The 11,086-nt window shown below is 51.4% G+C and overlaps 1 protein-coding gene across 4 annotated transcripts; it reads right to left on the bottom strand.

The window, feature by feature from the left end:
• Positions 1–1,019: 1,019 nt before the first annotated feature.
• Positions 1,020–5,721, bottom strand: LOC119184074 (uncharacterized). 4 transcript variants are annotated; one of them, XR_012884910.1, is made up of 7 exons: positions 4,650–5,721; positions 3,249–4,531; positions 3,030–3,169; positions 2,497–2,960; positions 2,216–2,422; positions 1,955–2,153; positions 1,020–1,871 (listed from the first exon to the last, which is right to left on the bottom strand). XR_012884910.1 is itself a non-coding variant. In XM_075869212.1 (6 exons), exons 3-5 carry the CDS (start codon positions 2,644–2,646, stop codon positions 1,980–1,982), a joined length of 531 nt encoding a protein of 176 aa, XP_075725327.1. In that variant the 5' UTR covers positions 2,647–3,169; positions 3,249–4,531; positions 4,650–5,721; the 3' UTR covers positions 1,020–1,871; positions 1,955–1,979. The 4 variants fall into 4 exon arrangements, 3 of the variants coding, with proteins under 3 accessions (XP_075725327.1, XP_075725329.1, XP_075725328.1); XM_075869212.1 differs by having other exon boundaries at positions 2,497–3,169; XM_075869214.1 differs by lacking the exons at positions 3,249–4,531; positions 4,650–5,721 and having other exon boundaries at positions 3,030–3,229.
• Between the last annotated feature and the right edge of the window lie 5,365 nt (positions 5,722–11,086).

The following is an 11,086-nucleotide window of genomic DNA, read 5'->3' as shown; positions in this document are numbered from 1 at the left end:
GCATCAATGCCACCAGATAAATAAGTAGAAACGGGATCCAGTGTCGACGACGAATGAGAGCTGTTTACTTTGGAACGCACGCGTAGTTTACTTGGAAGTGCGGGCCCACCTTATAAACAGCAGCGCATTAAAAGTGTTCTCACACCGAGCGATAACGCATTGTGTCAATAATTGTCTCATAGCCCAATTATATGCATACTTACGATGCTTCGAAGCGGTACTTGCGAGCTATAGCTCGCAAGTGTTGAAAGACGATGCTTATGCTCCATGCTCTTGATGCGAGCAGCTACTGCTTGATCTGCTCGACAACATGTTTGTACTTGCGCCCGGCCAAAGGGCGATTATGTTTATGCGGTAGGTGAGCTTTATATTCTGGTAGGGCCGCTAATAGGGGGAGGAAGGTGAATGAAATGAAACACGACCGGGTAGTACAGGAGCAATCACATTGGTTTATATCCGGCTCGCCTCTCGCGCGCTACTACCCAAGTATTCAAATGAACTGAATGGTTGAGCCAGAAGTTTTATTCCAGACCTTTCAATTGAGTTTATACCCAAATGCGCAGTTGTTTTGGACACACGTTTGTGAGCGCCGATCGCTTTTTTGACGCGGGGACTTTCGATGCCGAGGGCTTTCGCGACCGCTCTAAACGTGCCCAACATTTGATTGATCACTTCTTTTCACGCAGTTTACACGGGACATCCGCCGCTTGACGTTTCCTTGTGTTTACTGTTTAGGGCATTATTATTTACCGGCCGACAACCCATGATTTCTCCGGGAACGGAAGTACAGCAGCCTAATCTGGAAGTTCCTTTTGATGTCAGTGCTAGCCGCTTGGCCGCCTCTGCCACTACCGAGGTACCTCATCACACATTTGTTTTTATTTTTTGGGTGGGAGGGGGGGGGGAAGGGCAGTTACGATTTAAGGCATGCAATAAATCTTAAATTTGGTGCTAATGATACGCCGCCTAGTAGTCAGGTGTGTACTTATGAATGGGAGATTCACATATGGTGCACGTAATGGGGAGAAAGTTGGAAAACATTTATTTACACAAAATACATTGAGAACAACACTTTGGAGAAGAAAAGCACTAGAAACTATTGCAGCTGTTCTGAGCAATGTTACACAATCTGTGACTCTACTGTACAATGTATATTTCGTTTCATTAACAGCTGCACTCTGCCTTAGCTCACTGCCTAAAATAAACTGTATTTGAATATACACTATTTACACTATATGCAGATAAATATGAATAGTACGAAAATATTACAGTGTAATGTATACAAGATATACAACACTATATACAAATGGGAAGGCGTGCTCACATACACAGCCATTATGATTAACACTGTGGCTTCCGCCCACCACTTGCAGGGCAAGAACTGCGCACAGTTGCCCGCGAGGCTTTGTTTTTTTCTCGAGTGAAGTAATGTAATCTACATCTCAAAAAAAGTGTACAACCTCAGCTGTTGTCCCTAAAAAGTGCAACAGACAACCTACACTTGCTGACGCTGTGCGGCTGTCGAGCAAAATGCCCTCAACAATCCTCGCGTACACGTCACCGCATGCAATGTTTTGCACCGTGTACGTCTCCACATGTTCTTCAACAATTTTCAGGAGAGCAAGAAGACGGCTGCTGGGTACTTTCAAATAGCCCCTCGATTTTGTTTGGATCAAGGCAGATGGCTGACGTGTTGTGCTCAACATCGTTTCGATGCAGCCTAAGCAATCCAGAGTAGAAAACTTCTTGGCCACATATCCGCCGAGGTAATCCAAAATGGAGTCTTTGGTCGAAAGGGGGCCAATGTCATCCACGCAGTCTGTTGTTGGCTCCAGCAGGACATCGTCCAGCAGAACAGCTAGTGTGTCCACCTGAAATGTGCACAACTTCCTGAATTTTCAAGGTGATAAAAAAGAAACTTCAGGACACATACAGGACACAAACTGCAAAATACCTGAGTCGTAGAGGGCTTTTCCTTGTCAAAAAAGACCTTGCAGAGTGAGAAGCAGTTGTGGCCCGCTTCCGTCAACTGAAGCTCGCTTAGGTGGCCGCACGAGGTTGTTCACCGACAGCATCCGGTATATAAACAAAAACTGCTGAACAGTTGGTTGGCCCCCGTCTCCTGCAACATGCCTGGCTATCCCAAAGAAGCGCTGGACAGGGAAAAAGAAAGGTATATGTACCAACACACCGTGCCAAAAAGTACCTGAGTTACCTCTAAAGGGTCTTGGCCGAGGTTTCCAACTAGAACATAACGGAAGCCAGACTTCAAGAGTCGATCAATCAGGGCCACCGTGCTGTGCAGCGTTATCCTCAGTGCACCACAAGTTGGTTTGCTAAGGAAGCACACCTGCCTCTGCTTCGGCAGGCTCTCTATGTATGTGCAGCGATCCTCCAGCCACTTTATGTTCGCCTTCAATGTCTGCAATGCAAGAAATATTAACCTTGAGTACACTATAAAAGAAAAACATATTTGGGTGTGATTTACTCGCTCACCGCGATGTGCTCGGCTTCGTTGTATTGCACGTCCTGTGGTCTTCTTGAGTTGAGGCAGTCAAATAGATCGTTCATCTGCTTCGTGAAGTCGTATGTACCTGCGGAGTTATGTAGCTTTTGGCAGCCTTCTTGCTTGCTATAAAACTCCATTGCAGACGCCGTGCTTCCGCTGAAAAGCTAAAAATGATGGCACACTGTTGTTCGAAAGAGCTTGCAATGAAATTTGTCTTTTTTGACAAATCATCAGCAAAGCTTTGTGTCATTAGTTCGCCTGTAAGTAGCCTTACTAATTACTAGGAGTGGTTACTCGCCTGAACAGCAAGCCGGACACTCATCTTCTGGAAGGCGTTCGGGAAGATGTGAGCCCTTGTGAGCTTTGGGACAGCCCGAAGGCCAGCCTGTTGCTCCTCGTACTCCAGCAGGGCAGAGTAGTGGAAGTGATGGACCTCATGTCCTTCCGGTAGCTGCGATAAAAAGGTGAAGCCACTCCTCGCAAAGGGAGTAACCTGACGTAGATACGAATTACTGCTTACCAGAAACTTTCCAACCTTCTGAAGATTGTTCCTTATGCATTTGAAGACATGCGGTGGATCAATTAGTGCCTGCACTGTCCGTGAAGGGTCACATGGATGCTGGAATGAAGTTTGCAGCTGTTTCTGGTCACTGTTTATCCCTGAAAAGAACACATCAATGCAGTTAGTAGTGTTCAATTCTTAATTTGACAAATTTAACTCGTGTCCCCTGATACTAACCCAAGCTCCTTAAAGCTGAACGATTTGGTGTTGAATTGTCGCATGTAACAGCATCGACAATAGCGCCAGCGTTCGAAAGGTGCACAATGCACTGGAGCAACAACTTCGCTACTATTGAACCAGGGGCTGCACCGGAGGAACAAAAGGTCCCAACAGTCTGCGACCACCCTCCAAGAAATGGTCGGAAGAGAAAGACCAGGACGTGATCGCCATCTTTCTCACAGTCCGAGGGTCTTGTGTGCTCAGCGAAGTTAACTTTTCCGAGCAGAGCCATGTCTGACTCCCTAATGTGCACACTCTTTCTTACGCTCATTTCATCGAACGTCAGGACACCTGTGAAAAAATACATCTTATTAGACATGCACCACATATGAGATATGAAGTCATAGAATGCAGTAGTAAGTTTGTGCATTGTTCCAAACCTCGACGCTCTCGCTCAGGAAGTACTTGCAGCTTGTCTTTGAGAACGGTGAATAGACTGCTGTCAAAACCAAAGTCAGCCTTGAGGCTCCTCAGGTACGTGTAGAGGGTGCGAGGGTTGGGCAAGGGAAGGTACTCATTCTCGTGAAGGAATGTATAGACCGCTGTCGACTTAATCTTCAGTAGCAGGCAGTCATAAATCCATGCTTTTTTGTACCTAAAGAGAGTGCAGGCTCGTTGTGCATTCAGGTAAACCGAGGCTGGTGAGTGAACAGTGCAAGTGCATAACCACAGCAAGCAGAAAAAAGAAGATGCACGACATGCATCACACCATCTTTCCTCATACCGCAATACACAACCACCGCGTTTAAAAATGCCTTGTCATTTTCAATATTAACATGCACCCCTACTCCAGTACGAGAGCAACAGACAGCTTGCATTGTGCGATCATGCAAAGCGGGCGATTTAGGATTACTCTGACATGCAATGCTAGCGTGCACTGCTCTTAAAAAATATGCACAAGACAGTGGCACGAAAAAGAAGTGCGATTATATTCATAGCTTCGTGGCAGTTATGTGCGACTGAAGATTACCTGGCAGCTTTCGGAGATTTCGCGTTTGCCTTCATGATGCACTGATCGTAAATAAGCTTCTCGCGGGTAGATAGCTTGTCCAGGTTTCGCAAGAGTCTTGCATTTTTGTTGGCCAGGACTCTCATCTTCGCAAACTGCTTCTGACACCGTTCGAGTCGTTGCCGCGTACTCGAAAGCTGCGCCTTTAGCGCCTGCACTTCAAGAAACGAACACACTGCCTGTTCCGTTTGGCAGGCCTGATCTGCGTGTCCGCTATCGCTGGCTGCTGCATCTGTAATACAAATCAATAACACTGTTCAGAAGCACCTCAATGCCACCAGCTGCTAACACAGGGTCATGCGACTGAGGGAACAAAGTAACGCCGCGACTAAACCGGCTCAAGAGCTTACCGTCACTGGCTTCTCCTGCCGAGTCGGTGTTGACATTTTGGCATTCCACTGCTGCGCATTCCGGTGACAATTCGCGCCGCCTCTTCGCTGGTTGCCTCTGAGTCGCAGGCCGTGAACGCGGTTTCGGCTTGATATGCCGGGAGCCCGTCAAAAATTCTTGGAACGGCGTTCGTGCGAAGCCTCGGTCTCTCTCGCTGAAGCGACACGACCACCCCGTTCACGATGTGCTCGTCGGTTCTCACAACGTCTCTAGCATCAAAATGCTTTTCGCACACCCGAACGTTCTTACTTTCGAAGCTGAAACCGCCAGCTTCCAACCGCGGTATAGCTCGCTTCCATTTCTCTCGGAGTTCGGCGCTACTTGGGAAACAGAAGAGCGACGCCTTTTCTTTGTTGCTTCGGTATCCGGAGCTGCAACCCGTCACACAGCCCGCCTTAGGCATTGTTCATTCAAATTTTCATGCCGTCCACCTTGAGCACGGTGCACTGGCACATGAAGTTCGCGTTTCGCTGATGCAGAAACCGCGAGCTGCCACCACACAACGCCTTCGGGATGCCGCCGCGGCCAGTGCGCCCCGCCGGGCGCAGCGGGGCGATGGCCCCCCTAGGACGGCTAGCGCCGCGTAGCGGCCGCTCTTGGCACCATATCAAGCTCTCCCATAGAGTGACGGAGAAGTTTCGTGACCAGAACGGTATTAAGGGACTCTGATACCACGAAGTAGCGCAGGAGAGAATGAAGGGGGGTGAAAACGTATTTATTTATTTATTTACATGAAATTTTCTGCGGAGAAGCTCCGAGTAGTCGGAGATGCTTGGTTTGCGGTGGGGGGGCCCTTAGTCCAGGGCTCCGCTTGCAGCAGCCGCTCTGCGGGCCCGGTTGATCAGACTCAACTGATCTTCCAGGTTCTCGCTGGCCAGCAGCTCCTCCCATCGCTCCGCTGTTGGATTTTGTACTGGTTGTAAGGCTGTAATGGCCTGACACTCCCACGTGACGTGGTACAGAGTGGCTTTAGCTGAACACCATGGGCAGAGAGGAGAGTATGCCGAGAGGTGCATTTTACTCAGAATGTGCAAATTTGGAAACGTGTCGGTTTGAATTTGCCTCCGGCTGACTGATTCCTCTTTATTCAGTGTTCGGTGTGGTAGCGAATAAGCTTTCCTAAGTCCTCTGTAATGGTTTAGGATGGCAGAATAGTCGCAAGGGACCGGAACGAGTTCCTCAGGGGCGGAGTTGCAAGGTGCTCGGCTCGCATACCCTCGATACTACCCTATCCGCTGCCTGATTCCCCTCTAGTCCCATGTGGCCCGGAGTCCATATAATCCGATGCCAAATTCTGAGTGGATGAGTAATAGAATGCTCGCCAGTGTCTGTAACGCTCATGATTACGTTGAGAGCGGGTTGGCTGATGCGCCCCTGTAGGTAGTTGCGACAAGCTGCTTGAGAGTCCGTGAGAACTGTCAGCGACCTTCGTTGTCTGTAGCCGAGGGCGAGAGCGAGCGCGATGGCAGTTTCTTCAGCATCGGTGATGTTGTGGCACCGCACGGAAGCGCTGGTACGTTCTGTGAGTGTGTGGTCCACGACTGTGGCTACAGCCTTATTGTTTGCATGGTCGTAGTTGGCGGCGTCAACATAGTACGTAGTGTGCTTGTGTGCATAAGTTCGCTCGAGGGCTTCCACTCGGGCTTCCCTCCGGCCCTGATGTAGTCGGGGATCCATATTGCGGGGGATGGGAGCGACCTTATAAGTGGCACGAAGTTGGTCCGGAATGAGCTTGCGACGAGCTGCGTCGTGAAACTGGCTGATGTAGCCAAGGCGTAGGAGCAGGTCATGGCCTGTAGGTGTTTGCGTGAGCCGTTGCAGCTGTGTGGCGAGTTGCGCTTCACAAAGTTCTTCAAAGGTGTTGTGTAGGCCCAATGCGAGGAGCTTGCTAGAAGGAGTACCTGGTGGTAGCTTGAGTTCCGCTTTGTAGGCCTTGCGGAGCATTGCGTCTACTTGGCCCTGTTCGCTCTTGGCGAGGCGTTGGTAGGGCAAACTGTATGTCACCCTACTGACCACGAGGCTACGTATGAGTTTCAGGGTGTCCTCGTGCATGCCATGGCGACGAGTGGCTACCCGAGATATCATTCGGGCCACTTGCAGTGTAGTGGTGCGGAGAAGGAAAATTGTGTGATTCACATGGCGGTTCGACTGTACCCACATGCCTAATATTCGAATGGTGGATTTCTCTGGGATTTGTTTGCCAGCAAGGACGACCTGGAAGCGGGAGCCTTGGTTGTTCTGCATCGATGGTGGGAGCTTGCGTCGATAAATTCGTAGAAGCTCACATTTTTCTGATGCACACGCCAGGCCTCGTGCGTGCGCGTATATTTCGGCGCATGTGGCTGCCTGCTGGAGGTTATATTCTTTATCTCCAATGGACCCCCGCGTGGCCCAGACGGTGATATCGTCCGCATACATTGCGTGATGGATGCCATCGATGCGGTGGAGTTCATGTGCCAGGCCAACCATAGCTACATTAAAGAGTAGCGGGGAAATCACTGAGCCCTGCGGGGTGCGCTTGTTCGGAACCCTGATAACATGTGATCGGATGGAGCTGAGACCGACTGTGGCAGTGCGGTGCGACAAGAAGGCGTGAACATAACTGTAGACGCGCTGCCCACAATGAAGAGCCTCGAGGCCCTCAAGTATGGCCTGGTGGCTAACGTTATCAAACGCGCCCTTAATGTCTAAAGTCAAGATAATGTTTTCTCCTTGCTGGGGGGCGTTATCAATGACTTCTTTTAATTGTAGCAGTACATCCTGCGTTGAAAGATGTCCCCGAAACCCGTACATTGAGTGCGGGAAAAGGTCATTGTCCTCGAGGTAATCTTGCACGCGATTAGTGATGACGCACTCGAAGAGTTTACCAAGGCAGGAAGTGAGGGATATTGGTCGGAGGTTTTCGATCTGAAGTTTTTTGCCCGGCTTCGGTATCATTATGACCTCCGCGTGCTTCCATTCAGGAGGAAGCGTGCCACATTGCCAATGATCATTGAAAAACGCCGTGATTTCTTGTACGGCGCTGTCGTTGAGGTTCCTGATAAGGGAGTACGTGATTCCGTCAGCCCCAGCAGCTGTGTTGCGATTGCTGCTGCGAATGGCTGCGTAAACTTCGTCCACCGTTATTGGTCGGTCGAGAGTGTCATTGGCACGTCCACGATACGCAGCCTGAGAGGCGGGTGGGTAGAAATCGCCAAAGCATTTTCGCTGGACTTGATCCAGCAGCTCATCGTCAGTACCCTCAAAGGCGTGTATGAGGCGCATGACTGACTTATTCGTCTCATTTTTTGTTCGAGTGGGGTCCATCAAAGCGCGCAAAATGTTCCACGAGTGGGCCGTGCCCAATGAGCCTCGAAGAGAGTCGCTAAACTGGGCCCAATTGAGTCGCGCCAGTTCTGTAGCGTACTGCTCTGCCTGAGTGGTGAGTGTGGCGATCCTTAGCTTGAGGCGTCGGTTATGTTTTTGCGTCCTCCATCTGCGGATGAGGCTCCTTCGGGCTTCCCACAGATGTAGCAGATGGCCGTCCACTTCCGGCAGTGCAGGTGTTCTGTTAATGGTGGTGGTCCAACGCTCTCGAATTTCTTTAATTTGGGTGCACCAGTCGGTGAGGCTTGTGAGGCTGTCGAGTGAATGTTCGCTCTCACGACGAAAGGCGTCCCCGTTTGTGATGCGTGCTTCTCCAATAGACTGACGCGCTGCGCTCTCTGTAACTTTTGTGCGGAGACTGAAGTGGTCGCTGCCCAAGGATTCCTGCAGGTTGTCCCAGTTATAGTTTGCACGGCCACGGGCGAAGGTGAGATCTGGGCAAGTGTCCCTGCACACACTGTTGCCGATCCGGGTAGGGAACGCGGGATCCGTAAGCAGTTCAAGCTGAAATTTTTCAGTGGCAGCCGCAAGCTGTTTGCCTTTGACATCCGAACTGTTGTAACCCCAGCGTTCGTCGAGAGTGTTGAAGTCGCCGAGCAGTAAGAGTTCTTTTCCCTGGGCCAATCGGCAGGCACCTTGGACGAGGGCTTGGAAATCAGTGGTTTTTTGCTTTGGGGCGCTATATACGTTGACAATCATGATACTTCGCTTTTCTCCTTTTTTTTGCCTGAGAACTAGCTCCACAATGACATGTTGTATGTTGGTGTCTGGGATATTGTCTATGCCAACTGCGGTTAGCGCTTTGTCAATCAGGATGGCCGCTTTGCCCTTTGTTTGACTAATATAGGACTCATAACCTGAAAATATGGGTGGCGTTCCGGGCTCCTGAAGCGCTATGACATCTGGCCGAGCAAGGTGTGTATTAATGTACTGTTGGAGGAGGCTCCGCTTTCTGCAGAAGCCGCGGCACTTCCATTGCCAGACTTCTAAATGTTCGCCGAAGAGTGGGGCTGTGCTGCCCATGGTTAATTCGTTGAGTAGAAAGGCGTGGGTATCGGAATCTCGGCTTGCGACGCCGATGTAGGGGTGAGAGTGAGGGCGCTGGGTGTGAATGTGGGGATAGCGAGGACTTCGGATGCATGTGATTCCAATCCTAGTTTATGGTAACCGTGATCTGTCGTGGCGTGCGAGCTACGAGTGGCCCTCTTCCTGCGTATGTTTTCGCCTGTTTCAGCAATTCGCGCCTCGAAGCGTGTCTCGAGAGAGTCTAGGCGTTCTCCGAACTGCGTGAATACGGCACTGAATTGTTGGGATAGCTGCTGCGCGAGCGTTGAGAGCATTTCGCGTAACTCTTCCCGTGTGACTGTGGTGCCCGACGCAGCAGGAATTGATAGCACCGTTTTAGGGATTTTCTGTCTCTTCGGAGGTTGGGTGTTTTTTTTTCGGGGGAGTCGGGCGGCGATCCAAGACGCGCCATTAGGGAATGAAGTTGAGAACTGTCCTTGGCTTGACGTGCCCTGACGGCCGCCAGCTCCTGTTTGAGTTTTATGTTTTCCGCGAGAAGGTGTTCGTATGCGGTGGACAGGGTATTGAGTGGAGCGATGGGAGGATCTACATTTGCTGACCAGCTCACTTTATTGTCGGCACCGGCTGATGGAGTGGGATTGGGCTTCTCATTATGTTTGCTGGAGGCATGCTGGGACTGTTGACAGGTGGATTGCTGCTGCTGCTGCTGCCCCTTGGTCATCTGGGTCTTCAGATGCTGTCGCTGCTTTGGCTGCTGCTGTTGGCCAGGTTCCACAGAAGGGAGGGGTGGGAAGGACTGTGACCTCGAGCGTGAGCGGGAGTGGCTGCATGAGGTCTCGTTTTCCTTGCTGAACCACCTGCGTTTGGGAGTGGGTTGTTTACGATGGGGGTTGCGGCCCCTGGCTGGTGCTGCTGCTTGAGGAGGTGGCCGTGGGCGCGGCGCCATCAGTCTCTGAGAGCACTCTTTGGCGCCCGTTATGTGGGCATCTCCACACAAGTGACATTTGGGAGCACAGGGGTGACCGTCAACGGGGTTGAGGATACCACACTGCCGACACACGGGAGTGTTTGGCGTGGGGCATACGTCTGAGCGGTGGCCCGGTTGTAAGCAGACTTGGCAGGCTTGTCGCGTCGGCTTGTACGGGTGGCAGGCCACCTCCCCACCGTAATACAGTACATATGGGGGCAGAAGGGGGCCTTCAAAAGTGATCACGGCAGATTTGGTAGCACCAAGCATTCGTGCACTGTGCACTGTCACTCCCTGCGTGCGCACGCGGAGGTTGGCGGTGAGTTCTTCTGGAGTTGTGCCAGGGTCTATCCCATGAATAACCTCCCGCAAGGTGCCCTCAGGGGCCGCCACATAGGTATTGAATTCGTAGGTCTTCCTCTCAAGCGTGAGGGTGGTGATCCGACGAAGAATTTCGGCCGTCTCAACATGTGGCGTGCTGGCAATGATGATGTTCGACCTGGGGCGAGTACGTATAATGAAATGATCACCAGTACAATGTTGTTGAGAATTGCCCGCCAGTGCTACGGCTCGGGAGATTTGATGTGTAGTGAAGTTCCGAATGGTCAGGCCCTTTTTTGGTCGCAAGATGATCTTTATGTCCGTGCGTGGAAGCGGCGGCGGCTTCCGTCGTAGCTGGCGCGGCTTCGTTACGGGTGGTGGTGTTCGCGCCGGTGCGACGCCAGCCACGTCTGCCTGCGCAGCAGGAGCGCTCGCAGCCGCAGCTGCCCCGGCGTTGACGTGGCTAGGCGGAGTGCTTGCAGGACCAGCCGGCTGCATCAATTCCGCTCGAGCTTTGTCGATTTTTTTCTGGCGTTGACGCTGGCGACGGGAAATCGCCAGTTTCCAGTTGGCGTCGGTGTCGCTCGCCGGTCCCAGCGATGCGGACGATGTGGGATGGTGCACAGCAACGTCATCTTCGCTTGCTGATGTGAGCTCGTCGAGGTCGAGAGATTCCGTGTTAACATGTGTGTCGTTGGGGCTGAATGCGGGTTGAAC

This window comes from Rhipicephalus microplus, chromosome 7, assembly GCF_043290135.1.
Source record: "Rhipicephalus microplus isolate Deutch F79 chromosome 7, USDA_Rmic, whole genome shotgun sequence".
Lineage (NCBI taxonomy): Eukaryota > Metazoa > Arthropoda > Arachnida > Ixodida > Ixodidae > Rhipicephalus > Rhipicephalus microplus.
This window is presented reverse-complemented; position numbering and strand designations above follow the sequence as displayed.

Coding starts and splice junctions, on each gene's coding strand:
- LOC119184074 (XM_075869212.1), bottom strand. CDS start 2,646: ATGGAGTTTTATAGCAAGCAAGAAGGCTGCCAAAAGCTACATAACTCC. Junction 2,423..2,496: donor ACGAAGCCGAGCACATCGCG/GTGAGCGAGTAA, acceptor CTTGCATTGCAG/ACATTGAAGGCGAACATAAA. Junction 2,154..2,215: donor TCGGCCAAGACCCTTTAGAG/GTAACTCAGGTA, acceptor TTCCCTGTCCAG/CGCTTCTTTGGGATAGCCAG.